Source organism: Fonsecaea erecta (genome assembly GCF_001651985.1).
Source record: "Fonsecaea erecta strain CBS 125763 chromosome Unknown Scaff25, whole genome shotgun sequence".
In the NCBI taxonomy this organism is placed as follows: domain Eukaryota; kingdom Fungi; phylum Ascomycota; class Eurotiomycetes; order Chaetothyriales; family Herpotrichiellaceae; genus Fonsecaea; species Fonsecaea erecta.
This window is the reverse complement of record NW_017387268.1, coordinates 1-26,781: the sequence shown is the minus strand read 5'-3', so window position 1 is coordinate 26,781 and position 26,781 is coordinate 1. Positions and strand designations below refer to the sequence as shown.

At 47.3% G+C, this 26,781-nt stretch overlaps 5 protein-coding genes across 5 annotated transcripts; 1 reads left to right on the top strand and 4 right to left on the bottom strand.

Moving 5' to 3' along the window:
• Positions 1-2,994: 2,994 nt before the first annotated feature.
• On the bottom strand, positions 2,995-3,810 carry AYL99_12035 (hypothetical protein; the record flags this gene model as incomplete). Its single annotated transcript, XM_018843538.1, has 1 exon — positions 2,995-3,810. One exon carries the CDS (start codon positions 3,808-3,810, stop codon positions 2,995-2,997), a length of 816 nt encoding a protein of 271 aa, XP_018687136.1.
• A 3,515-nt stretch (positions 3,811-7,325) lies between these two features.
• Positions 7,326-7,703, bottom strand: AYL99_12034 (hypothetical protein; the record flags this gene model as incomplete). The annotated part of the gene is made up of 1 exon (XM_018843537.1): positions 7,326-7,703. One exon carries the CDS (start codon positions 7,701-7,703, stop codon positions 7,326-7,328), a length of 378 nt encoding a protein of 125 aa, XP_018687135.1.
• A 6,326-nt stretch (positions 7,704-14,029) lies between these two features.
• On the bottom strand, positions 14,030-15,511 carry AYL99_12033 (hypothetical protein; the record flags this gene model as incomplete). The annotated part of the gene is made up of 1 exon (XM_018843536.1): positions 14,030-15,511. One exon carries the CDS (start codon positions 15,509-15,511, stop codon positions 14,030-14,032), a length of 1,482 nt encoding a protein of 493 aa, XP_018687134.1.
• A 3,014-nt stretch (positions 15,512-18,525) lies between these two features.
• On the bottom strand, positions 18,526-19,362 carry AYL99_12032 (hypothetical protein; the record flags this gene model as incomplete). The annotated part of the gene is made up of 1 exon (XM_018843535.1): positions 18,526-19,362. One exon carries the CDS (start codon positions 19,360-19,362, stop codon positions 18,526-18,528), a length of 837 nt encoding a protein of 278 aa, XP_018687133.1.
• A 3,689-nt stretch (positions 19,363-23,051) lies between these two features.
• On the top strand, positions 23,052-24,065 carry AYL99_12031 (hypothetical protein; the record flags this gene model as incomplete). The annotated part of the gene is made up of 1 exon (XM_018843534.1): positions 23,052-24,065. One exon carries the CDS (start codon positions 23,052-23,054, stop codon positions 24,063-24,065), a length of 1,014 nt encoding a protein of 337 aa, XP_018687132.1.
• Positions 24,066-26,781: the final 2,716 nt, after the last annotated feature.

Here is a 26,781-nt window from a genome sequence, read left to right as displayed (position 1 = left end):
GCTTTATATAATATAGATACGTATTTAACCCTCTGACTCTTCGTCTAACGATCCCACCCTAAGGCTCTCTAATAGAGAGAATGTAGAGAGTGGTCTAAGCGTGTATATAGTCAGTATTAGCCTTTCTCCAATTATATTTACATATTGGCGAGACCTCTATAGCTACGGCTAACCCTCTATAGTTAGTTGAGACGATCTCAGGAAATCTTCTCTCAGAAAGATTATATCCAGCTAAAGTCGCGCTCTTGCATATCGGAAGACTCGGAATATTTTTGTGTACTAGTATAGTAGGCCGGGCCTACGCCAGACCCCACGTAACCTTTTTACCTTGTGACACCATAGAGAGCCACTTGGAAGCGCACAACACTGTAAGCTAGTTACTTCGATTATTCAATTGCTATTGTCGCTTTATTCCTTCTTGATAATTACCTGACATCGTTAGAGTAAATCTCGGGAAGTGTGTTCTTCTGGTATTGGGGCTCTTTCTGTGTGATCATACTAGGAAAAAGAGAGTTTCGGCACTTGTGAACTGGGGCAAAGCCCTCAGCCAATGGATGGAAGAGCGATAGGTGCTATAACGAATTAAGTGATTATGCAAAGTGTCTAAGCGTCGGAGGAGTGTCATGAATGACAAGTATATAAGCTAAGAGGTCCAAGATCTATTATGAAATGATAGGATTCTTAGTCTTTTTGGGCGATCCCCAAGGGGCTGTGGACCTCTTCCTGACAAGGAGGCACGGCTCTTCCACCTAACCTGTATCCGCCATGCTCGTTCCTACTCTTCGGCATATTCTTCCAGCTATTCTCATCCATGGATCCCGATATCTTCCGGTGAGTACCAGTGAGTGCGAGTGACGATTTGCAGTTCGCGTTACAGCACCACCAATCCCGAACAGAACGTAACTAGCGCGGTGGTTTTGCGAAGATCGGCTTGGTGTTGAGGACCTGGGAGGTAGTGGCAACACCTTGAGTCGCAGTTTCCTCAGCATGTTGAACGCCATTCAACAAGCACTGACAAAATCTACTATTGAGACGCGTTAACACCATCACAGGTAGTCGTTCCATACTGATGATTATAACTCGGCTGGTCGAATTCCGTACTAAACCTCATTTTTATGTATGGGACAATAAACATGACCAATCTTCACTAAATGATATCGATATAGAGGGTTAAGACTTCTTCTCGTAATGATTTTGAAGACTCTCTGTCGTGAGAACTTTTATATCCAAGTTAAACTTTGAAACTCACATAGGGTTTGCATAACGCTCAGTCGGAATAACGAAATTTCAGGCCCCTACTGTAGGGACTATTATGATTTCTAATTACGGCATCAGGCCTGCACGGATCCAAGAACGAAAGTATTTAAACAGTCTTACTACGCGAGTTGTTTCAATAATATACATGTCAATTAGTATCTGTAGTCTCTGAAATCACATTTCCTATCGTAAGTGTCTAGGGTATCGTCCATTCATTTGGGGTATTACAAGAACTCTTACCTTCCCTACCTACTTCCGCATCTTCTACTCCCAAGAATAGCTTCGCCAGACCTTTATATCATTATATACAAGCCACGATAGGGCAACTACGAACACTAGGCACTACATCTCAAGTATGGAGCTCCTTACATGATCTATCAGGTTGTTGGCCAGCATTGAAAAGTTCTGTGGCTACGCGACCCTCCTCTTTATCTAAGAAGAACAACCCTGACATAGGCATTGACTCCTTCCCAGAAAGCCCTTCCCACAATTGACAGTGATTTCTGCTTCGTCTAAAATGCCTTGTGTGGCGATAACCATGATTCTCCACTTTCCGGAGACTACCATTGTCACATATTTTGCATTTGCGGAAGACCCGCAGGCGTGGTGAAGTAGCCGGTAGGGATTGCCAATGTTTTTGGCGTAGACTTGACAAACGCGAGGCTTCCCCTGACGGTGCTCTGGCCAGGGAATATCTACCCTGACCAGCTCCAAGGCCCACCCATCGCTGTGTGTGTCCAATGGAACGAGCTCTGCGGTAAATACCCCAATAACCTCACCGGCGCTATACGCATGTTGTCCTAATTCATTTGCAACTGCTTGGAGGCCTCGACCTTTGACTCCGTAGTTTTTGATTCGAGGCATGGCCCGTTGAGCAGGTTCGGCGCAGTTGCAGGGTGGTTCGTTACAAATGTCGCACCGTGACTGTTAGGATTGCGGTAACGATGTTGGGTCGGCGGGCCACTCCCACGGCCATTCAGCCGGCTCAGGCCAGTTGGGATATTTAGTCGGGTCGTACACATTTTCCGTCGGGTGCGTCGGGAAGGGTTTTAGGTACTCGAGCAGTTTCTCTTCTGAGACTGTCTCCATATTAACGCGTTCGTCTTCCTAAAGGAACTCAGTATCCATCTCCGTGCTATTTAGAGACCTTTGAAAAGCCTTTCCAGAGGCGCAAATAGATTTTATGTATTCGTTGTTGAGATGGCCACGAAATTCCTCTAGGTCGCGCTTTGTCATGTTCAAGTATTGCTCCGTCGAGATGTCGAATTCTGGCTCTGCAGACAGGAGGAGAAAGCATAAAAGGCCTTCGAAGCCGTCGCAAATACTTTTCCACTTATTACCCTTTTTGCGATGCTCGTCATATTGTCGTGAAGTCCATCCAGTGCGTTCCAGAATGTCTTTTTTGTCCGATGGGTCGGACCTTATGCGACCGTTCCTTCGGTTTTCCAGCTCCACCGCGAAATGGTACTGATTGAGTCGAAGTAAGAAAAGCTCGAGCTTCGACTTGCGCTGAGATATGGTAATGTTCGTGCACAGTTGCTGGATGCGCTGTGATGTATCCCCGCTGGCGTCTAAGCGAGCTGTATTGAATCTTAGGTCCCTCATACTGGTAACAAGGTCGCGGAACTGGACGATCGCCCTCCGGCTCCGAATTGCCGCCACCAGCCTGAGAACCGTTGGAGTCGATACGTTTCCCTTTACTTGAGGAAAGTTATAGAGTCTGTCAACTCCTCTTGATTAATTTTTAGTTTGCTCCAGGTCTGATAGGTCTTTAGCGACTGGTAAAGGTCGGTCCTCCTTGTGTTTTTTCGCTACTCTGGGGTCCACGATAGTGGTCCGTAGCTTCCTCTTCGCTCTCATGTTGCTCACGCTTTCGGCTACGATATCCGACTGCTGTTTTGCTGGATGATAGCGAACCTGCCGGATATTCTCGTGTTTGAGGTGATATAGCCCGCAACCTGGGCACACAAGCAGATCTTTTGTTAGGAATGGTTTACCTAGAGGGATGAAATTGATTGCCATAGCCACGCAATTAGTGATGTTCACGACCGCATGGTACTGTCGCATGTCTTTAAACACTAGATCCCCAGGTCCAGCAATCAATACATCAAACTCAATGCCGTTCTCCGTCAGGGTCTTCCGGCTGATGAGCAACGAATTGTGGCGGACAAATTGATCACAGTCATTGCACGGCCAGTTTTTCCTGATATATTCTTCAACCTTTTGAGTGGAACTCACTCGGATCAGAATCCAGAGTTTCCAACCACCGAGGACCCAATTGAACGAGCATAGATCTGCATCCTCTCTATGGAATGGAGTTCCGGAGCCCATTAGGCCGGCGTGTAGCCATGGAGTATTCAAGCCATCAACGAGTCCAATCTTGAAGAGCTCCTGGCCCGGATGTAGCCGAGAATCAAATTTGGACGTAAATCGCTCATCATAAAGGGGGGTTCCGATATAATAAGGGATCGCATCCTTTGGAGGGTTATCGATCAGTCGATCAAAGTAGTCCAAGCAGGCCTCGTGCGAAGGCTTTTCTATGGCCTGGGACATGTCTGGAAATTAGAACGTCCCCGAGCTAGAGTTCCTCAACCGTACGACTCCCGTGGCTTGGCTTTTAGAGTATCTCACTCCAAGAAGGTCATGGTCTTATGGTGGTGGATTGATCGATACTGCCAGTTCGCTCCAGTCGACTTTTTCGAAGTCCTCGACCGGAACCATACTGATGTAAGTAGGGTCGACCATAAACTTATGAATATTTGAGACAAGGTTTTCTCCCATTTCTTTGACTGTTAAGCTCAACTTAGGACCTTTACAAGATGCCACTTCATACGGTGAGACTGGCCCTGAAGTACATTGTGTGGTGGAGTCGTTATGGGTTTGAGTAGGTATCGCACTGTTGGAGTCCGCGGCAGATGTCGTCGTTGGGTGAGTGAGGCCCTGCTCCATATCGGCTCAGTCGCACGCGGCGTAGGTAAACTGCCATCATTTCCCTGAGGACTATTTCCTTTGGGCTGGCGGTCTTCTTTCGTGCCGGCGCATGGCAAAGTTATGCCATCATTTCGAGAACTTTCTGGGATGTTTGTATCTTGTCGACCAGAATTCAATCCCGCGATCTCTTCTTGGATACGTTGCAATTTTGTGTGCTACCCACGTATCCTGGATAGGAGCTCTTCCTCCCAGCCTAGCTCGCGCGTTGTGACTATAGCCTCGACTTCTTCAAACACTACTATGCATTCGTGAACAATTAAAAGAGATGACATTATTGGCGCATAGTCCTTAGAAACTTTTCGCGGAACTGAGAACTAAGAGTGATTGAAAAGATTTTTACGGTTCGTGCTCTACGCGCACGGGCCACAATAACATTCCTCCGTAATTGTGGCCCATGCACGCTAAGCCTATTCCTCTCAGTATCGGCGAGCGAAGATTCGATAAAATGGCAAGTTTGCCGGCATCTACTGAGATTAACCATGGTGGATTATGTGAAGCTCTGATAGAGTCCAACACAGCGTGATAACATAGTGTGTATTATTCCTATAGCTCTGCAGCCTATATCCATATGTTCTAGCAACATTGTCGTCAAACCACACCTTCCCGCCGTATCCTGGAAGCAGGCGCCGCAGAACTTTCTAGGAGACCACCCAGACTATTAATAATGCCAGTGAGTTCGTAGCCGTCCAAAGCCATCCACTTAACAGTAGGCCACGTTACAGGGTGACGACCCCACAGTTTCGTGGTGGCTTCACTGTTAGCTTTACACTTAAGTCGACCCATCACCGACTCTTGAGCAACAAGGCCCTTGTGAACTAGGCCCTGTAATAGGCTTAGGCGCTACGGCTGCCAAGGTCCGATGGTCCCGAGACCTCGGAAATTAGTTATATCCCCAGTTTCTTCCACTCGTCACCTCACCTCCACTCGTCACTTGCACTCGTCAATCCTTCTCAACTCCAATATTCTTCAGCCCTTTTGATGCTCTTGGGCGTTGAACCATGTATCTACGACCAGAAGGCTATCGAAAAAGCATACAAAAATGCTTGTTTGCGCTCGCATCCCGACAGGCGAAACCCTGAGAATCTCCATGACTGGCCGACGATGGATCATCTCACGAAATCGAAAAAAGCGTCATTGGACGACTGCGAATCGTCTCTCAAATCATTCAGGCATTTCCCCAGAACAGCTTTTCCAGACTATACATTGCCCGACAACGTCGATTCTAGCTTCATGCAGTGCCATATCTACCGTATGGTCTTACGTTGGGTCGACTTCGCCGAACACGTTACAGAGCATAGGTTAGAACTTTGTCAAATCTGCTGTCGCAATATACCACAAGAAGATCTGGCTACTTATGATGCTAAAGAACACAATCACAACCGCTGTGGCTCCTGTTCAGATTATATCCATATTGATTAGATGGATATCCATCTTTCGGAGCAACATAGGTGTCCAATTTGCCAGGAACCTTTGATGAAGGGCACGCTACTGAAGCATTGTAGTCGTACCCACTTAAAAGGTCCTTATCAAAAATGTAAAACGGCAAGTAACCTCTCAGAGTACCTAATTAAGGAACATTCTTGGACAGAATGCCCTATGTGTAGCAACCTATTCGAGACCAAAAACTTCATTTCCAAGTTATCTTGATCGCTATCGAGCATGGGGGCGCCTATTTAGATTGTGAGGTCCAAAGCTCATGATATATTCCTTGTTGAGTCATCAATTCTGAGCGATTACCCCTCTCCTTGATACAGCCTTTCTCTAATACCAGAATGAGATCGGCATCCTTAATCGTTGAAAGCCGATGCGCAATAATAAGCTTGGTATGATGATGACCCAAACCGTTGAACGCCTCCATGATTTTACCTTCGGTCATAAGGTCGACTACCGACGTAGGTTCGTCCAATATAATCACCTGCGGTCTTCCCAGAAGGACTCGAGCGATTCCGATCCGCTGTTTCTGTCCGCCAGACATTTGCTTGCCCCTTTCGCCAGCTTTTGTCTCGTATTTCTTTTCAAAATCCATAATGGAATCATGTAGTCCTACCATCTTGCACACTTCCATCACTTCATCATCCGTAGCATCAGGTCTTCCGAATTTAATGTTTTCCATAATGGATCGGTCGAAAATAAAAGGATCTTGATGTACGATTCCGACTGCGTCCACCAAGCTAGAAAGCGTGATATCCCGAATATCTTGACCATCAACCTTAATGGCATTCTTGCACACGTCATCGAGGCGAAGTAAAAGGTTTGGAAGGGTAGATTTGCCGCCACCACTTTCGGCTACTAGTGCCACAGTCGATCTGCCTGGAACTTCGAAGCTAATGTTCTGGACTCCAGTAGGTTGGTCTTCATATATGAATGAAACGTCATCAAATGAAATACGCCCAGCCTGTATCTGTAACGGCTTCTTTCCGCCAACGATAGTAGGTTTGGTGTCAGAGAGCTTTGGGGTGGGATCGTTAGACGAAGAGTCAGAGGGTTGAACACGTATCTTGATTCTTGATTGTATAAAGCTGTCCTTGAGACATCGGCTTCTCGCACTGTTGAGGGCCTCCCCCGTAGTGCGAGAATAGAGGTCCTATTTATCTCTTTCTGTGTATACCTTGTGGGGGCCGCCTTGGCATTGGGGGCCGTTGGCCCCATGGGGGCCATTCGCGTGGGGGCCACTCGCCCCATGGGGTGTTGTCGGCCGGGAAGCCCGGGTGACATTTGGTTTGGAAGATCGTAACTAGCTTCTCAGCGGAGATAAGGGTGTTTCCGAATGCTCGGAAGCTCTTGGAAAGTCCGGTAATATTTTTCGATATTGTAGCCCAATAAGTAATGACAACGGCGAAATTAGAAGGTGCCGCCCCCTTCCTGATGTCCAAGATAGTGGCATAAGCCGCTCCGAGCAGCGCGACATTCGGCAGCAATTTCCGAGCATTCGAGAGTAGATAGTACTTCGTATACATTGTCCGTGTCGTTAAATACTTGTCCAGTGTTTTCGAGAACCTATGAGATTCGTAATCCTGTCGGCGAAAACAAAAGATTGCCGGCCAATTCTGGATCGAATCTTACAACTCATATTTGACTTAGCGACGCTTCTGGAAAAAATCTCTGGATGTTTCAGACACCCAGGTCTCCCCATAGTAAGCCACCAAGCAATAGGTAGCAGATGGTAGTAGAATCGCCAGTGCGACATAACCGTTGATGGTATAATATAAATATATCATGGCAATAAGAACATCAGCCAGCGTGGGAACGACGTCCAAAATCACTTGCTCAATCAACTCACTGACGGCCTCACCATCTTCGACAGCTGCAAGAAGGTCGGTGGATCGTTCGGCGCGGAAGAAGTCCATCGAAAGGTTCAAAATGTGGGCCTGAAAAGATCGAGCTATATTCTTGATCGCGACATGCGAGACGCGGGTCATGGCCACCCTCTCTGGAATCGTAAATCCAGACGCCATCTCAAGAGAGATCCAAAGATGAACTGTAGCCCTAATTGTCCATATATCCACAAAGCCTGACTGGATACTGTCCATAATGATGCCTACTTGGCGAGGTATGAACACGTGTAAGGCGCGGTCCTTGAAGAAAGCGAGAACCATCACCAGTATGCTCACTTGTGCCTTCCAGTCTTTCGAAGGCCAAATGTAAGGAACTAAGACAAGGAACTGTTGGAGATATGCCCATTTTGTAAGCCAAAAGTGAAGAATAAGAGAGTGAAGTCGTTTGATAGATACCCTAGGTCGTTGTTCGGAGCTCTCGGAGGGTTGATCATTTCTCTGGTTTGTTAAGGATGCCTTATTGAAGATAGGCAGTACTCAGCGATAGATAGAATCCGTGGTAGTAAGTATCCTTTACGTATCGTATCAACAAGACTCAAAGCTTGAGAGAAGGAAGCTTTCCGTGTGTGGGAAGCGTACCTTTTCTCCTATAGGCCTGGTAAGCCTAATTGGCTTAGGGCCGTCCCAGCGGTCCCTTTACTCCGCTCTTCCACTTGAGCTACAGTGGCGCATAGGGATGGTTCTCCCCTACGAGTCACGTGCTCTTCGGCTGCGTTTGTGACAGGTTGGTGTTCCTATCGTCGGCCGTGGTCGTCCCGCGGCTCTTCATGGCGGTAAAGTGGTAATGCTGAGTATAAGACAATCTTCTGTGTGAATCAGGTACTTCTTGTACATCTGAAGTGGAGGAAAACGAGGCACTAATGGGTAAAGTGTGGGGCCTATCCTCTACCTTAAGTAGTATATTGAACAGAAAAGCTCTGCTCCCAGTCAATAGGCAGGGAGAGTCTAGTCGCCTCACAAGCCCTCCTCCTTGCTCATCACTACTAAATAAAGTGAATTACCTGTGTAGACTGCCGCCCTGTTCAATGTGTAGACTACTTACTTGTGAGTCAATGAGCGAAGGGAGAGGGGAAGGGAAAGGTGAGATGCGCTCGACGGAGTCATAAGAGATGTACTTGAGTTGTACACACGACAGAACTGTTGACAAGACTTTATTAGGCAGTGCAATTCAAGCCCGGTATCCATCAGAATGGAGATTTAATAATTACCCACCATTAAGATGGAGGCCATTGCTATATACTGGGATTTCAGAGCTTTTGTTCAAGAAGAAATAGAATACTACTTTCCCAATCTGCAAGTTTCCCACATGCTTTGGCGATATGAAAATCAATTGAACCCTCTAATTCAGTCTGGGATATATACATTAGTTTAAGAAACCCGATGAGCCCGGCCAGATTGTGCCAATGTTTGTCGCTTGCGTGACTGTAAACCGGTACCGCGACTAGTCTATTGATTTGGGGCTGCACGTCTTCGAGACTTTGGCCTAGACGGCTCGTAAGGCTTTCCAGAGTGCCTGGATCATTGATAGTCACCAATGATGCCAATGTCTGTATGTGGGCCTGAAATCTTGAGTAGGTATCAAGGAGGGCTGCGAGCTCGGGATGCTTTCGAAGTATCAGCTCTTGTCAAGCAAAGAGAGAGACACAGGCGCTCACCTTGAGCAGGCTTAGGATTTCGGGATCCTGACTGGGCCTTGTTTCGGGAGAGCGGCGATGTTTAAATTCCAATATGAAGAATTCTTTCCCCTTGATAAATTTGGCCGTCGATACCATCTTGTCCGTATCTGAGTCGCACCACTCCCTAGGCTGCCACTCTTTCACAAAACCATTCTGCCCAAGGAGAAAGAATTTTGCGGAAATGTGCTCTGGCCACTCAGACTAGACTTCAAAAAAATCTTTGCTCCGTATCGCCACCAAAGATTGGGGGATACTCGCGGCATTCTGGTCGGAGTAAGGTTTGTTCAGGGCGGCAAAACTAGGAGCCTCAGGTCTACATCAGAGCGTACTTCGCCTCGGTATCGTAGGAGTGGTTAACCCTATGCAGGAGCAGAGGGGCCGGTGTCAATAATTTTCGTCTTTTCGTGATCAACCTCTTCCGTACTGACGTTAGCTGGAGCATACATGAAGAACGACGTTAGATACCTTGGATAATGTCCCATCCTTCGTCTGTTGACATGGTGGCCATGGCCTCGAAAGTCGGAAGATGAAAATTGACGGTCGAGAGGGGTATCAAGGTTATATGGGATAGAGATATAAGTAAAAAGGAGCGCAGCTGGCGGTGCTATTTTGTTCAAATGTGTAAGGCCAACGCTAGTGAGATTTTTCATTTGTTCTATTCAGGCAGTAGACTAACTGTGACGTTTACACTACAAGATTAAGTCTGGGTGATAACAAGCCCTGCTCTGGTCTGCCTCCACATAGGCGGCAGCGGACTTCGTCCGAATAACTGTGCCAGGAAATGGTTTCGATCTAAGGATGAATAGGAAGTTGCTCCTAGCTTTTCTATTTGATACTCTCCGCCAAACCCAATTCACAACGAGCTATTGTCCATATTCCTCTGTATCACTTGCTCCGCGGGAAAGCACTAGTAAATCTTCCCTGCAATACATGCACTTCTCGTGTCCCTCAACCTTTGTTCCTTTGCGAGTTGTGGTTGGCGGAGAAGGGGCTAAGTAAACCATAAAAAGTACTCTCCAATCGACAGTTAAATCGAACGAGACTAAGAAGGTGAGGGAAGGCCGGCACCCATATTCAGACAACGCCCTCTAGGTCAGGAGAGAGGCAGTGCGTCTAAGCTGAGGTCTACTATTGTTGAGAAAGAAGAGAACTACACGTTCGCTGGAGTAAAAGATATAGTGTACGAATCTAGTCTCCCGCATTGGCCATTTATAGACATAAGGGTAGCAGGCGGTATAGCTCTCAGGACCACTACAAGGTATTTTACACGACGTTAACGGTAAGCGATCACCAACTTTGCAAACCGGTGAGTGAAAGAATGGGGCGACGTTGTAGTCGGGCGCACGACTGGGCGTTCATATACTCACCGCCCTTTATTTGTGACGAGTAACAGACGAGCAGATGACGTAACCAAAAACTAGGCGATTCTTGTACGTTTTAAACCAGGGGGGGTAACCTATGGGTTACCCCTCCCCCCCTGTATAGTCTGGCCCCCCGGGAGCCGCTCAACTGCTCATACCATTTTGGCTTCATCACAAGTTGGAGGAGATCGGGGACGCTTGGGTGCGACGGGTCCCCTGATTCGATCTTGTATACATCATTATGGACTTGGATTTTTCCCCAAACTAGGGGCAGCACCGATGCTCTCGTCTTCTTCTCACGGACTGTACAGGAGCCACTCCATTCTCAGTCTGCTCAGGAGTTGTCGTCATGTTTCTGTTCTCGATGGCGTGCTCTCGCGATGGTCAGAAGCGCCGGCAAATTGGGGAACGAAACCTAATTTGAAGAGGGAGACGAGGCGAGGTCTCGTTGGTGGCATTGTTTACAGAGCTACGGCATGGAGTTATAATGGGCATATTAGCAGGGTATTTGAGGAAATATACTCAAACAGGGACCACAAGGGGCCTCCGCCGTCACTATTACTTACTGTTCAGGGACGACAAGATCACATTTCACCGCTCACTCAACGCCGTCAGAAACGAGACACTGGATACATAACGAGAGAGGTTTGAGAAACATTGCACCTTTGATCATTTTCAAAAGCCTAATTCGAGGCTTCCGCACAGCCCCTTACCCAGTGACGCAGGGGTAAATGCGTTCTACGTCGCCGATAAGGATGAATGAGGACGAATGCTGAAAGGGTGCAAAGGAATCCAGCAGGAAGGGATAATTCAAATTGAGAGGACCGACTCAAATTCCAGCTAGGACCCTTGTGCGGGCATCGGATGAAACGGTCACTGTACTCCCGTCTTGTGAATATCGTCCCCCAGGCCATCTTCGCTATACCACCCATCCCATTCTTCGTCCCATGTATAATTCCATGGCAAGATGATAAACTCTGGCGTTGCCTCGACTCTCACACCGCATTTCACGCCCTTATTTTTGGGCTCCAAATAGACATCAAACTTATTTAGTCCTTGGAAAGTTCTTGTATCGTGGTACATCCCTTGAGTGTTTCCGTTGATCCTGTACTTGAAAAACACTCTTAGGACTTGTCCTTTATTAGTCACGCACACTTTGGCCTTGTCGATCTTGCCGGGTGCGGGTAGGATCAGTTGTTTGTTTTCGGACACGACCTTGTCTTTCGTTATCATATGCCTGCGGATTTGTAGGGTGCATTAACACTGAGAAGGTAGAACATCGTCAAGTAATATGAATAGACCTGGACCCGTCGAAACTCTGTGATTTTCCTTGTCAAGTCATCTGAATTGGCAAAGACCCGTGGAAACTCAGTGGTTTTCATCATCTCAGTGAGACGTCGTAGCTCTAAGTGCCAAAGTTTGCCGACCAACTTTGACAAGCCCGGATACTCGTCGACAAATGTTCTTTCTTGTAAAAGAGATACCAGATATGCGATTGGTATGTGTTTCTTCAGAGGCTCTGAGAGGCTTCTTTCCTCAAAGATGGCGGTGGGAAGGTGGCCAATAGGGGCGAGCAGGTGCCGCTGAATAAGGGTTCGTAATCCTTCATCATGAACACGAAACCTCAATATAGTTACAAAGAGGAATTCCACCTTTCCTAGGTAAGTCGCAACGAGTGTACCGGGTTTCCATTGTTCGACAGGAAGGACTGGCGGGTCAATAGTCTCGGTAAGAACCTGTCTTGAGAACCTACCCAGTCGCTTTTTACCCGTTCTGTCGATCTCATCCCGGTCGAAACTCCATCTGTGCAAAACCACCCCTCGTAATCGTTCTCCCACTCATCATTCCACGGCACGACAATGAGCTCCGGTGGTAGTTCTAGCATCGAACCGCATTTCGCGCCCTCCTTTTTAACCCGTAAGTAGACACCTTCCTCACGTAGTTTTTCGAAAGTTCTAATGTCATTGTAATACCCATAAGTGAAATCGTAACGCCTGAACCAGTAGAAATATCTTAAGATCTGTTCCTTATCTCCATCGATGCACATTTTGGCATTGAAGATCTTGCCAGGTGAGAGTCCGGTCATCATCACCGGGATATCCCCGACAAGGCAGATATTCGCCGTCGTAAGCATATAGATTTCCAGGGGTGTATCGAAGTCGAGATGGAAGAGCAAGCTTAGGCAAGCTATAGTGGCCGAGATGTCTCTATCCTGAGTGTTTTTATTTCTCGTAATAAGACGTCGTAGCTCTTGCTGGTGAAGCTTTTTGATCAAGTGTTGTAAGCCCGGATACTCTCTGTGAAGTGGTGTATCGTGCAAAAAAGATACCAAAAATAAGAGTGGAATATCTGTACTCCAAGTTTCTGAGAGACTTAGTCCCTCAGAAGCGATGGTGGGGAGGTCGGCAGAAGGACGGTCGGCGATGGGAAAGTCGGAGACGAGGTGTTGCCAAAGGGTTGTTCGTAATTGTTCATCTGTGAGACGGATTTTCAATATATTTTCAACGTGGAATTCGACCAACCCTAAGTAAGTGGCGACGACTGTCCCGTCCACCTATTCTTCGGGAGGAAGAATCTGTTAGTCAGAAGTCTGGGAGGAACCGTTGGGGCCTGCGGAAGAGAGTCCCGGACTTGATGTATAGGACATATTGAAAGTATGACACGGAAACCGGAGAGTTGGAATCCGTCTTTCGACTTGGGCCATGGTTAGGCTTTTATATCCATTCGTGCTGTGCCTGATGGAGGGCGCTTAAGGGTACTGTAGGGCGGTGAAAGCAAAAACACCCAGCTCACATGGGCAGTTCCTCTCTACTGGAGAACATCTTCTGCTAGTGTAAGGCGCCGAGACGTACGTTAGTCGTCTTGGTGCGTAAAGTTTAGTGTCATGCAACGGTAGATATTCGCGACGAAGCTGAATGGGCGCCCGGATGGGTTCCGATGACCACCTTCGTCCTCGAAGACCACCTTACCGCCAGGACTTTCGTCGTCATTAAATGAGTTCTCGCTAAAGATAGACGGCCCCCGGATAGATGACCTATCGTTATCGGATAATGCCTCATCTTCCTGAGCAGGCCAAGTTGGTCTAAATCGTCGTCCTTTGGTTTACGTCCTAACTAATTTAGGCCAGGAGCCATAATATTAGGAACCCAATTGTAACCGAGCTACGCGAGTGATATTCCTACTCTCCACCAAACCTGATCCATAACGAGCTGTTTATTCCTCTATATCACTTGCTCCGCGGGATGGCACTAGTAAATCCTCCCTGCAATACATGCACTTCTCGTGTCCCTTAAGCACATAATCGCGACGTTCAGCGTGTATGTGTTGCCTCCAACACGGCAGCTGCATTAAAGTAACTTGATCATTCAACTCGCCGAGACATAAGGCGCATATACCATCCAAGACTTAATTAACTATCTCCGACTGGGGGCTGTTGTCGAAATGGCCTCTTAAATATATCCTGTGCAGCTTCCCTGCCGTATGTCAGATCTGGCTCTTTTGTGCCTTCGGGTATTCTTAACATCTTGTTAAAATCAAGAATGCCAAATAGGTCCGTTGTTTCCGTAATGGAAAGTTTTCTTACGATACGCTCACTCACGAAATTTTCTTCTTGCTCGGAGAGACGTAGGCACAGTTTCGCTCCTGTACCGTTGTGGAATGCAAGGATGACGTTGTCGTAGACTCCGTAGTCGCGCGGAAGAATGCCCTCCTCTTTTGAAAGGCTTCGGTGCTGCCAATCACGGACAGTAATGCTCACTCTGAAAACATCCCCGGTACGAAGACCACTGTCGAAGTATACATAATGCAGGTCGTCCACAGGGCGAAACCCGATATCTTCAATCCTGCCGAACTCATCCTCAACTTGTAGACTTATGAGTTCACTAGCTTGTCCTTTCGGCTCCATTAACCGCAGTAACGCCTGGCTGATTTCGCTGCACGGTAGGTTAGTTCCACATATGACCCAAGTAGGGTATTTTGTGCCGTCTGTGGCGTGAAATATAACTCGAGATAGACCTGCCTCTCGAAGATGTGACCCTTCTAGGATACGCTCAGCTTCCTTCCCAACGCGTCTCGACACCTGACCGCAACGATCCCAGTATTCCGACTGGCTGTGAAGTCTCCTCACGTCATCGTCACTGAGGACAATAATGCCTTTACCTGAAACTTGAAATGTGCATGGTAAGCATTGTATGACATGAGAGAGAGCAAAATAACCCGGCTTCGCAAGAGTCATGATGACATTAATCGGTTTTCCGTCGTGATGATGCTCATTACGGTGCAACCGATGACCCAAAGTATTTGCCAGATCAATGTCGATCAGACTGTGGGTGAAGGATGGACTGTATTGCACTCGTAAACTTCTCGGAGAGCGATGAATATCGAAAACAGTTGCATGTATGTCATCTATTATAACGTTACGTTGCACTGGGAGGTTGTCGCCCACTCTTATTCCCGATTTCGTGATGAAACTCGATTGACATTGTGCACAGTCACAGTCGTATTCGGGTACCTGTCCGCTGAGACGACTTGTACAGTCGGCGATGACTTCGATTTCTCGAAGGGTGTCTTTATTTAGGAAAGTAGATATTGTAGTCTCTTTCTCCCCTAGGTCTGGTGGCTCCATTTGGCGGGCGTAGTCTAGACGTATGTGAAATGTGAGAGACAAGCCGAAGATGTGATGGAGGTTGCATCGATATTGATCATCTTCACCGACGAGTGGACTAGGCATGAACTCGCAAGCTGCGCCTGTTAGGAAAGTCATGTCGGCAAAATTGTCGCTTTCTTCGTGCCCCGCAAGAACATGTATTGTTCTGCCGTCGTTTGACACTGAGGTTATGAGCTGGCCGCACCCGTTGATCGGGCTGGGGATGTCTGAGATGGAGAGGCCCATGATAGCTGATACCCTCGAGAACAGAATTGTCAGCTTTACCTTAACAGTCTGTATGCCTGTGAATGTCACTTATGGTTCCTTGTTTACCATAGGACTGTTAGTATGTATTCGCCAAACATTTGGATCGTGGTTAGATTTATATTTCCACTAGTGCCGGTGCAGCGTCCTTGATAAAGGGCGAAGGAAATTCAAATCTGAGTGTCCGACGACCATGGGCTTCTATAGGGATGATATAGTTTACCTTCCGACTAGCGCACCTCATAGGGGCAGGATACCCCGACGGGGCCAAAAGTCATCGACCCGTCAAAACCCGAAGCGAAAATGGGAAACTGGAGGCCGAGAAGGTAGTGTTTAATTCATCCGTTTTGTCGGTATTTAGGATTTCTTAAGTATACTATTAATTCATGAATTTACGTAGTTAGGAGTAATCGCTCAGATCAAGTTCGAGGGAAGATAAATTACGTACGTACATGCCGATAATAGCTCATCGCCGTCCCGACGATATACTCAGAGAGAAAACGATTAGATGTCGGAAACGCCCCCGACCTACAGGGCCCAGTAAAATACTGGCTGTCGAGGAGGTCCAAATTTGATGACATCTTAACCCTTGGCCCTTTGAATGATAGGCATATGGTTCTGTATTTACCCAAAAGAAGAGGGTTAATTCACTTGGACTTTAGGCCCTTTTGGTCTTCGACCAATTGATATCTTCCGTTTGTATTGACCTATCAAGTCATGCTCTCCCAATCAGTGAATAGGTCGGCCCAGTTTCTCAAAAATGCAAACGCACTAACTCTTCCCCATATGTTACCAATTCATCCCAATTGAATAAAAAGACGTCGTCTGGTCTTTCGTAAAATTTGCAATAGCCCTGCCCTCCATTCGGACTTGCTGTAGCCTATGTTCCCAGGGTGCCACGAATAGGCTTTCCGCCCCTTGTCACGCGATATTCGTGCACCTTAATACCGGCCCCAGTCACGCGATGTTCGTGCGCCGTAATAGTCACAAGTCCCCTGTGAAAAGTAGGTTTGATTTGCCAAATCCACTTTAGGAAGTCGCCTTGCTTAGGTACTGTGTTGATCCAGCAGGAGAGAAGCGTTTGCACCAACTAGGTAACCCGTTCCCCTTGGTAGTATTGCTCAAATTCAGGGACCATTTGGACAAGGAAGAGCAGCCTGTCTAGCCTTCCACCTTCCCTTATGATTCTTTTGTCGTCCTCGGGAAGCTCCAAATCTTCCAAACAGTGCTTTTGTAAAAAACCTCCATTTTGGTTTATCTTGCCCGTTGGGAGTTTTGGGTTGTCAAGTTCGTAAGAGATTGAGAAGTTAAGCCAGTTATCCATCTGCTCAAGCAAGTCTTTTTGGAGAATGGATAGATATGGAGAAAGAAAAGTTTCGAATCTGAGTACAAAACTCCTCGATGGCCACTCATTCGATTAGACTACTGTGTCGAGGTTGCGAGCTTTTTGTAGGCGATACATCTGTGACGAGAAGTGCCTACGAACCCGCTTTATACGCTGACTCTTCCATCGATCCGTTCGCTGGAAGTCACCCTACACCTTCTATTGGAAAGCGGTTGGGCGGCAGCCGATGTGTTCTACTCGTTGAAGGTTAAGGACGAGACAGGAGAAGAACCGTGATGCCGCCGCCCACACCCAGACCCATATCCACCACCCTCGATTGTGAATTTAGGCCACAATATTACTCAAGTAGGCGGTCTACATTTTCGCCGTCTCCCACTCCCCATCTACAGTTTATACATCTTGAGCCTAAAGCAGGAGAAGATAACCATCCTGACCAAAGCAGCCTAACGATGAAGACTGTGCCAGAGTTTTGCAGTGAAGCTACAAGATTGAACATAAGATAGGCTCCAATTGAATCACTTTCCTCCTTTCGCGTTCTCAAGCGCTCGGGGTGAAGGAAAGGTTAGAGCGATGGTCGAAGGATATGGCCTTATTGTTTTCCGTCCAGTGCGAATTTGATCTTCCCAACCGTGCCCTCAGTGAAGTAGTAATCATCGCATCGCCCATGTTATCTGCAAGCGCACACAAGATCACGAGAACGCACCAAGTCGTGAGATACACAGCACTGGCTGTTTTTTCACCGTTCTCGGCATTTCCATCAGCGTTAACGTAGTGGTGAGCTCCTGGTGAGCCAGCCACCCGAAACGGCCCTTGTCATCAAGGATGATTCCTCTGGCCTCAATATTCTCCTTGAGTGATGTCCACTTGTCATGAAAGAGCTCAACGACTATCGTATTAGGAGTACCTCCACTAGGCTGTTGCTGCTTCGTTTTCTGTGGTATCTTTTCGATCATGAGCAATGCAACGCTCGGCCTCTCCGGTAATCGGTCGAATGCCTGCAGGCAGAGGTGCACCTGTACGACCTCTCGGTGTACTTCGGAATGGTTTTTGAAAGAGGGCGTATCGAGGAGTACCCTGAAAACCATCCCACATGCCTTCAACAAGACTAGACCTGCCGTCCATTCTTCGACATTCATCCCCTTTTGTCTATCCCTTTCAAATTGTCGTGCACATTCCCATTTCACCATCATAGTATTCCTATGAGGTTGGGTTAGATAAGCTCCACAGCATGGACGAAACAAGTTAACAGCTGTCGGCCAGGTACATTTACGGTGGCGGCCTCCGCAGGAAAGGCACACCGGCCCGCTCAAAGTTGAAGCCTGAGCAGTAGTGAGCATAGTCGAAGTTGTTGGATTAGTTTAGGCTGTATTTTCGATTGGAAGAAAAGAGCGAGCAAAAGGCGACGAAACCAGTGAGACACTTCATACAACCAGGGCGCGAAATGATGCGCGATTATATACCAAATAGGCTAACTGGCAAAGTTGGAATTCTTTATGCAGTCCGAACGATGTGGGCGCGAAGAGTACTCGGCTGCGGTGCCGTGGTTCAGGGGAATTATTTCGACACTTGAGGACCAAATTCTGAATCTTTTGGACACTGACATTGCAAAAGTCTCATCTTGAACCCTCTAGCCCTGCTCAGATCTTGTGCTCTACACAGAAGCTCCGGCGTACGGAGCACCGACTAGAGTCGCAGTATCGTCACCGTCATCATCAAATTCCGCCGGCTTCCTAGCTGATTGGAGTCGTTTATAGAAGCTTGCCGTAAGGCTGTCTTCCCTAATTGCAATTCTGCTCGACAAATCTGAATCGTCAATACCCACCACACTCCAAGTTTCCGCCTTACCCGCGAGACTCGCTGCAATACGCTTTTGGAGGGGGTACCGGTACCACAACCGCATATTATTATCTCTAATTTTGTCCTTGATCTTGGGGTCCAGGTAATCGATTGCCAATTGCTCGGATAATAGGTAGAAGTTCTCAGAGGTGAAATCGTGGAAAGGCTCGCGGTGCTCGGGAGACTCGGTCAATATTTCCCTCATGGCAGCAAGGCCACTCCTATTCCAAGCAACCCCCAATAGATCCTCTGGAGTCGCCCATGGGATGAATTTCTTGTATATGTCGATAGTATCGTCACGGCCAAGGTCGTTGTCGCACTCAGTGAAGAAATTGACACAAATCTGCTTTTCTCGTCGCGTATGCCGATCATGTATCGAGGAGCGGATTAAATGGGTGAGTTTCATTTCTTTGCGTACCAGAACAGACGCTATCTCGCCAATCTCGTTGCATATTTCGCCAGGAATCTTGCAGATCATATCGATAAGCGTTCGGACCGTTCCCAGGCCGTCACCCCTATTCAGGGATTCGATAAAAGCCTCTTTCCATTTGGAAAGGTCATTCGACTTCTCTCCTTGTTGAAAAGGGGCGTGTATATCTTCTGGTGATAGAGAATCCCGACTTGAAACCAAAGCTCTCTTAGATTTGCTCATAATGAGTGCCCAAATTCTTGGTGAAGTATCAAGATGATGATAATTGCTTGCTGATATTTCCTGCCTGAATAACCCTACCCAAATGTAGAAGATTCAGTGGTATAGAGCACTTATATATCTTTGCGGAGAAAGTGAGGCGGTAAGCTAGATACCATTCAACCTATTATCTCAGGCTGAGACAAGTCTGAGGCAACCGGCGCCCTATTATTGCGGATAACCGCTGATTATCTTCCACCCGCCTCATTCGCCATGCAGACCAATAGAGACAGGAAATCACCAAGAGCCATTTGCCACCACTTGAAGCTAACATGTTCTTCCCCGCCTTAACGTCTGCTTATGCACTTTGTAAATAAGCGAATCGTGTATCTAGAATTCCGAAAACTTTTGTGAAGTTACTCCGTTGCGTCACATAGGCGAGGTAACTCAGCGTTCCAATATAGATGCCATCTGTCCATTTCAGTCGGCGGTGGTATATCCTTCACTGCGGGGGTCAGACTTTGGGCGAAATTCTCGAGTTAATGCCGGATTTGTAATGCACTGAGTTCATGAAAGTAATGTCCTCTCTTATCCACTTCGAAAGGGAAACCCACGTGTGGACTTTGAAGCGTCGTTCGGAATGGTGGCGTTAGAAGCACTACCATAATTAATGCAATTGCAAGATGGGGAGATCGGACATTTGGCAACTGTTCCTTTGCTTTCGATTGAAGGATATCTAGATCTCTGCTTGGAATATCATCCGCCCATGTATCATCGTGACTCAAAGTAAGTAAAGAGGTAAATATCGGGTCAAGAGGAGGTGTTCCGACCAGTTTCTCGATAGCGTCGATTCTCTGACGAATCTGAGCGATAATTGAGACCCTACGGAGTGTAGGAACTTGTTCCGGACCTAGGGTATTGACAAGCCCCTCTTGCAAAAGGTAAACTTCCTGCTCAGAAACCGAATATCCTAGGATACATATAGTCTCGTAAATTCTAGTCGCGTTGGTGATGCCATTTTTGTGGGCTGCGAATCGAGCCTCTAGGATAAGGGTGGAGATGAATCGTTCTGGATCTATAGACCTAGACGGCAGCGCTTCGTAGCTTCCACCAGAACAATGGCTTATCCAATGAAGCTCAGGGATGTTATCAGGGTTGGACCGAAGGTTCCAGAGGAGGTCGTCCCGATGCCACTCTATCGTGAAGGCATCCAATATGTCGACAAAGCTGAGGATGAAGACCGCAAGCCTCTTTGCGAAATTTTCGTGGTCAATGTCCAATTTGACAATGCCAATGTCCATTGCCGGAAGTGCCATCGAATCCGGTCTCTCATTCGCTCTCGTATCCGTGAACGGAGTGACGCATACAACACCTAAAGATTGTAATGAGATGGAGGCTATTGATACACAGAAATGGAAAACCGGTGAGTGAAGCCTTCCTATGCCAGGAGATGCCAATAAGGGTTCATATATTCACCGCATTTTCGTCAAAAGGGGACATACGGTAGGGACTAATGCTGTTGATATGCTTTAACGGAAGACAATTACTGGCAAGCGACCAGGATGAAAAGGTGGAGGGGCCCGTGCGGTGTGCGCACTCGACGAGTAACGGGAACTAGAGGCAAGGAAAGAAACGGCAGTCTTTCTCCCCGTCTACCGGCACTAACCAGTTGTGATAATGGCAATGAATTCAGAGCGGCGATCCGCTAAACCTTTGTCTGGCTGGAGTTCAAATGTCTCATTTCCTCTCCGTTAACTAGCTTTTCAGCAGTGGATACTCTCAAACATTCTGTTTTCTGGTCCCTCAGTACTTTGTTGGTCCTACAAACCTCGAATTACCCCAGTTTACTTGATACAATCTTAAAGGTGGTGCGAACAAATCGGATTGAGACGGGGCACATTCGAGAACTTTGCAGGACACTCGAGGCAGTTGTACAGAGGCTCGACAGTCAGCCTGAGCGACGGCAAGAGTAACTGCTCGGTGACCAGCCCACGACGCTGCCTCACCATCAACCAGGTCGTCAACTTGACAATGAGCCTGAGCGACGCCCGGAGCAACTGCTCAATAACCAGCCTGCTACGCAGCCTGACCATCAACTCGCACTACAGGGTAATATATCGCGCCGAGAAGGACAACCTAGGAAGCGGAAGGGAGAGGCATACTTCGATCGCAAGTCCAAAACGCTAGTAGTCCCATCAATCTGTCCTGATCAAGCCGTGTGCGATTATTTCAATGGCTGGACAGAGACATCGGGTTCCTGTGAGTTCGAGCCGTTCTTCGCATCCCAGCATTTCTCTATCCGGGACGCCTATTTGCGGATCAAGAGTGAAAAACAAGGACAGGTCTTATCAACATTAGGATTGAGAGTTTTATATTTTTCGATATTCCGGGCTTCAATTAAAGCAAGCTATCACACTGGAAAGAAGTGGAATCGAGGTGCCAGGGCTGCTTTAGCTAGATTGGTGGATGAGACATCCTCGACAACCGTTGAATGCAATCTCGACCTGTACGTCGAATATGGACAGACAATCTCGATGTGGTCAGATGCTCTTGGAGGACTGGGGCATGTGCTTCTGCTTCCCTTTACGTTGACTGACAATGTGTAAGTACTATGTTACCTTTACTGATACCACTGGCTGATTCAGGAAGTCTTGGTGATCGGCACATCCGTCCACTTATCTCAGACACATCTAAAGACATTCTCAATCGTGGTTTCCTAGACCATGTTCAAGGAGTAGGGGCTGATATCTATGCGCGGCGTATAGAGAACAATCTGCTCATACATCTTCCGACCTATTTCGTTGGTACTGGCCCAAAAGGACGAAGCCCACCAAAGAGGAAATCACGACGATCGAAGTTGCAACGAACGTCGAACGATGCCCCGGAACCCGTCGCAAACTGCAACGACAAACCTGGAACTCATTCTGCTAGTCTGGAGCCCAGGAACGCGAGCCGAACAACATCGACAGACGAAAGCGAGACACACCAGCAATCACGGCGTGAGAAATCACAGGCTAGCTCTATGGATTTGGCCATAAGGTCGAATTCGCCAGTTAGACATTCTCACTCTGACGTGTCGACTCCAAGCGGAGATCATTGGGAAACTGAGGTTAATATCAGGCCAGAGGATGAGCAGGAGATCAGAGAAGCCATGGCAGGCGACCTTCGGATGGCACGACAAGATACCACCTCGCTCCCCCAATCTTTTGAAGACGCAGGAATAGCGTCGCCGTCATCATTACCACCGTCGCTATCATCGTCAGTACCCTCAACCGGTAGGCACACTCCAGCTGAGGGACCCGGTTAAAGCCTTCCACCGAGTTCAGATCCCCAATCGCCTGTTCAAGACTCTACCCAGGGACAAGGTCAGAGCGCGGTGTTAACTCGAGTCGACCACGAGGTGGTGACTGAAATCAGCTCTCGTTCCGAAGGTGATGACCCAAATACTACTCAATTAGTGACCGTACTAAAATATCCTAGTTGAAAGCTAGATTATCCTTTATGAAAAGCCTGACACAGTTACAACAGGTACTAATCCGCACAAACGCCAAAAAGTATCGGTCGAATATGAACTAAAACAACGAACCATATCAGACATCAACCTAGATAACACTGGTGAAATCGGTAAAAGCGTCACGGAATATCACGGTCCTGTTTCCTCCGAGACATATACGGCGCAGACAAATGGGAGCATCGAGAATAGTCACGATGCAATGACATCGGCTCTCACCATAATCTCCGTTTCGAATCCCGGGAGCTATGGCAGTAAGGAGACTAGTACCACAACGGAGACAGCTACTCACCAACACACTTACGACTGGTCCTCACATCCTGAAGTTCAACAGGTTCCAGTTTCCCTACCAGCCCTCCCCACTGATTTGAACACTGGAAATGGAGCTCTAGCGCTGTTACTTAACACGGTAGAGGATGCGACCCTTCCTGCCACCGGTACCATGCCGCAAAGTTCTTCAAACAAGAAGAGAAAGAGGCCAACAACAGAGGTGAGAAGCGAACCCGGGGGTACTGCTCAGTATGCCTACGACTGGTCCTCACAAAATGAAATCCCACCGGATCTGCCGGTCTCCAAACTCGCTTCTTATATGAATTTCGAGACAGAACATGGATTTGTGATGAAACTAAAGGCGAATCTTCTTTCCGAAGATGCGACGCGGGCCGAACTGGAAACTCATGCTCCATTTGCCAGAACTAGTTCCTGCAATCTTGACCACATCGTCGACAGCAACGCCCGCACAGAAGCAATGTTGGCCAACTACGGAACCATATTTTCGAATTTTGAGACCCACGATAGTGATCACACCTTATCGCAAGATATCAACCCTATCGATCTCAATCAGTTGTTTACGGCACCAACGACTAACCCTATCGATCTCAATCAGTTATTTCCGGTACCAACGACCAACGATGTCGATCTCAATCAGTTGTTTCCGGCACCAACGACTAACCCTGTCGATCTTAATCAGTTTATAACAACCACCGGTGATACCTTTGATGAGAGGATATTAGCCAACTCGGACGGTAGAGCCTTCGAGCAGGGTGCAATCAATACGTCTACAAACAGCTCTTCTGGTCTTAGCATGTTTAACATACCAACCACGGACATCCTCGATTTGAACACATCTGACATGCCCACTAATGGTATCTTTATCCAAAGACTGCCAGATCACCATTCAGACCAAATTTCACCTATAGGCATATCATATGCATAACACTCTTTCAATCTTGAATCGCACAAAGCTCCAGAACTTCTGTCAATCAACATATCATATTCTACATAATCAAAACCCGACCGATAACGAGGGAGGGCGCGGGTCGGTAGGTGTTTAGTAGTGAATGATGCACAAAAATTCTCCGGAGGGTTGTAAAATAATGACCTCATTTTTTCTGATTTCAATTTGCTGACCTTTGTGAACCGATGAACCGGAGACTTGACAATATTTGTCTACCTCGAGCGCAATCAAAGTTGTGTCGTACATTAAAGCGGTAAGCGGCGTATTTTCTTCAGTCACCCTGAAGATCTCCCACTGTTCAACCTGTTTGAATGAATGTTAGACAAGCCTGGACTATGGAATGGATTCATGTACCTTTCCCAGGCTGTCTTGTACCTGTTTTAGCAGGTCTATCTCCATATCCGCCTTTGGTAAAGTGTCGATTAGGGGAATCACCCCTTTTTACTCGCCTTTCGCTTTTTTTGCCCATGTCGCTAGGTCTTCTATTGGGATATCTCCGTACGTCTCAATTTGCGCACCGCTCATGTTGATTCGAAAATTATGGAATGACTCTTGATGTTCTGCCGGTTTAGGTGTTAATCGTTTCGTGAAGGTGTCATCTGTCGAAAGTAGAGGCTTACCCTAAGATTCTCTATACTATAGCCCGTAGGATGTCTTGGGGTTCAAGAGGCCGATACTCATAGTCCCTCAAGTTGAAAAAGTTGGGATTGTAATCTGCGACGAGGGGCGCAGGCAGAGGGTCGTGTTTTCGTCTAGGGAAAGAACCACGTGATGCTTGGCAAGAGCTCCAAAAAGACTCGGTACTTACGGCTTAATCTCGGATCTCCGATGTCAAGGGGCTTTTCCATACACTACATCGTCCCCTTTCTTGAGCCGGCATCCTACTGTCACGGTCTGTACGAAAAGATATTGTCCTAAAGCTTTTTAGAGCTCTGGTAGGTCATTGCGAGTCTCGACACTCCAATCGAATAAATACTCAATCTATAAAACGTCAGACAGTAGTTGTCCAGGCTTGTTCAGGCATTCCACGCTGATCTCAGGCCATTGTAACCCGGATCTTGAGACTTTCTTGAATATAAAAGCTGAACAACATACCTCTGCAATTACTGATTCACGATTGAGCTGAGAAGAATTCTGGTCCTCCATTACGAGGTGTGTTCGTCTTCGTTCGCGACTTGGAATGGCTAAGCACATCAAACTTCGAGACTCTCCTAGTCAAGTACAGATAAAGCTCGGTCTGACCAATCGAGAGTTCGATAACTTCAAGAGCTTTGCCCGAGATGTCCACCGCGAATACTGTGCGACTCATCCCCAATCCAAATGGGCCGACCTCAATAGCGTCTGGACCGTCGTGCCCGAAAGAGAGAAATCCGATGTTATCCGTCTAATGTACAACCGATGTACCCAGTGCAACCTATTCTCTGCTACCACCGAACGAGCTGTAATTGATGCTGGTATTGAACAGAGGGTACACCAGGTGCGGCGGACTTGGCAGCAGACGTCAAGAGCAAAGACAAAAGCAGCGGATTCTGAAGACATCTCTAATAAGGCGCCGTCTCACGGGCGATGATTCACGCTATCGAGATACCTTGAACTAGGCTATCTTACTTTCGGGTCGGGGGTGCCTGTCTCGTTTGTGATAGTTCTGAATATTTCATGGAGAGCTACCGACCTTTTGCTACGTCCAAAGATGTATCTAAAACACTGCATGAGCATTATCCCTTTCGATCTTGATATTCATACCAATACCTTGCTCCTGGGAAGTTATCCGCGTGTCTCTTAGGACGCCGAGCACAATGCCAGCGTGGTCTGAGATGATCCTGTTAACCTTGACAGCCTTCCCTCCAATCATAGGCTGTGTTGCCATCAGATAAACATGTTTATTACATGCTGGCCTAGGTAGTCGGTAAGATCCAGCTTCTACACAGGGAAAAATCCTGCCATCCATCTGGTGCCACATGCACAAATCAGATCGCTTCCCAATTCGGGCGCATTACCTCTTTCACGCGCTGGTTAGCTGTCACCCGGGAAGCAGGGCTGTTACAATGACTGTTACAATGCGCTTCCCGGCCGACAACACCCCATGGGGCAAATGGCCCCCATCAGGCGCTTGGCCCCCAATGCCAAGTCGGCCCCCATAAGGCATACACAGGAAAGAGATAAATAGGACCTCTATTCTCGCACTACTGGAGAAGCCCTCAATAGTGCGAGAAGTCGATATCTCAAGGATAGCTTTATATAATATAGATACGTATTTAACTCTCTAACTCTTCGTCTAACGATCCCACTCTAAGACTCTCTAATAATTCTTCTCGTACTATTTTGAGGATCCTAACGATAGATATAGTCTCTCAATTAAAGCACTAATAGTACTAATAATACGCTATCGTAGCGGAGGCGGACTAACCGTATCTATCTTATAAGACGCGTTCTACGCTACTATTAGCGACGAGAAATATATCGAACCTCCTACGGTAAGTACGCGTTAAGTATACTACTCGCTATCTAACCGTAAGAGTAGTAAAACTACTTAATTAAGCGGAACTCTAGAACTAACTTAAGATCTTAACGCGATAAGACTCGCGACGCGTTATATAGAACTAAAGCGAAGAGTACTTAAGAAAAGATAGCTTAAAGAGATTAAGAATATAGAAAGAGAACTAGCTAGTAAGATACTAAATAATCCGATATAGAT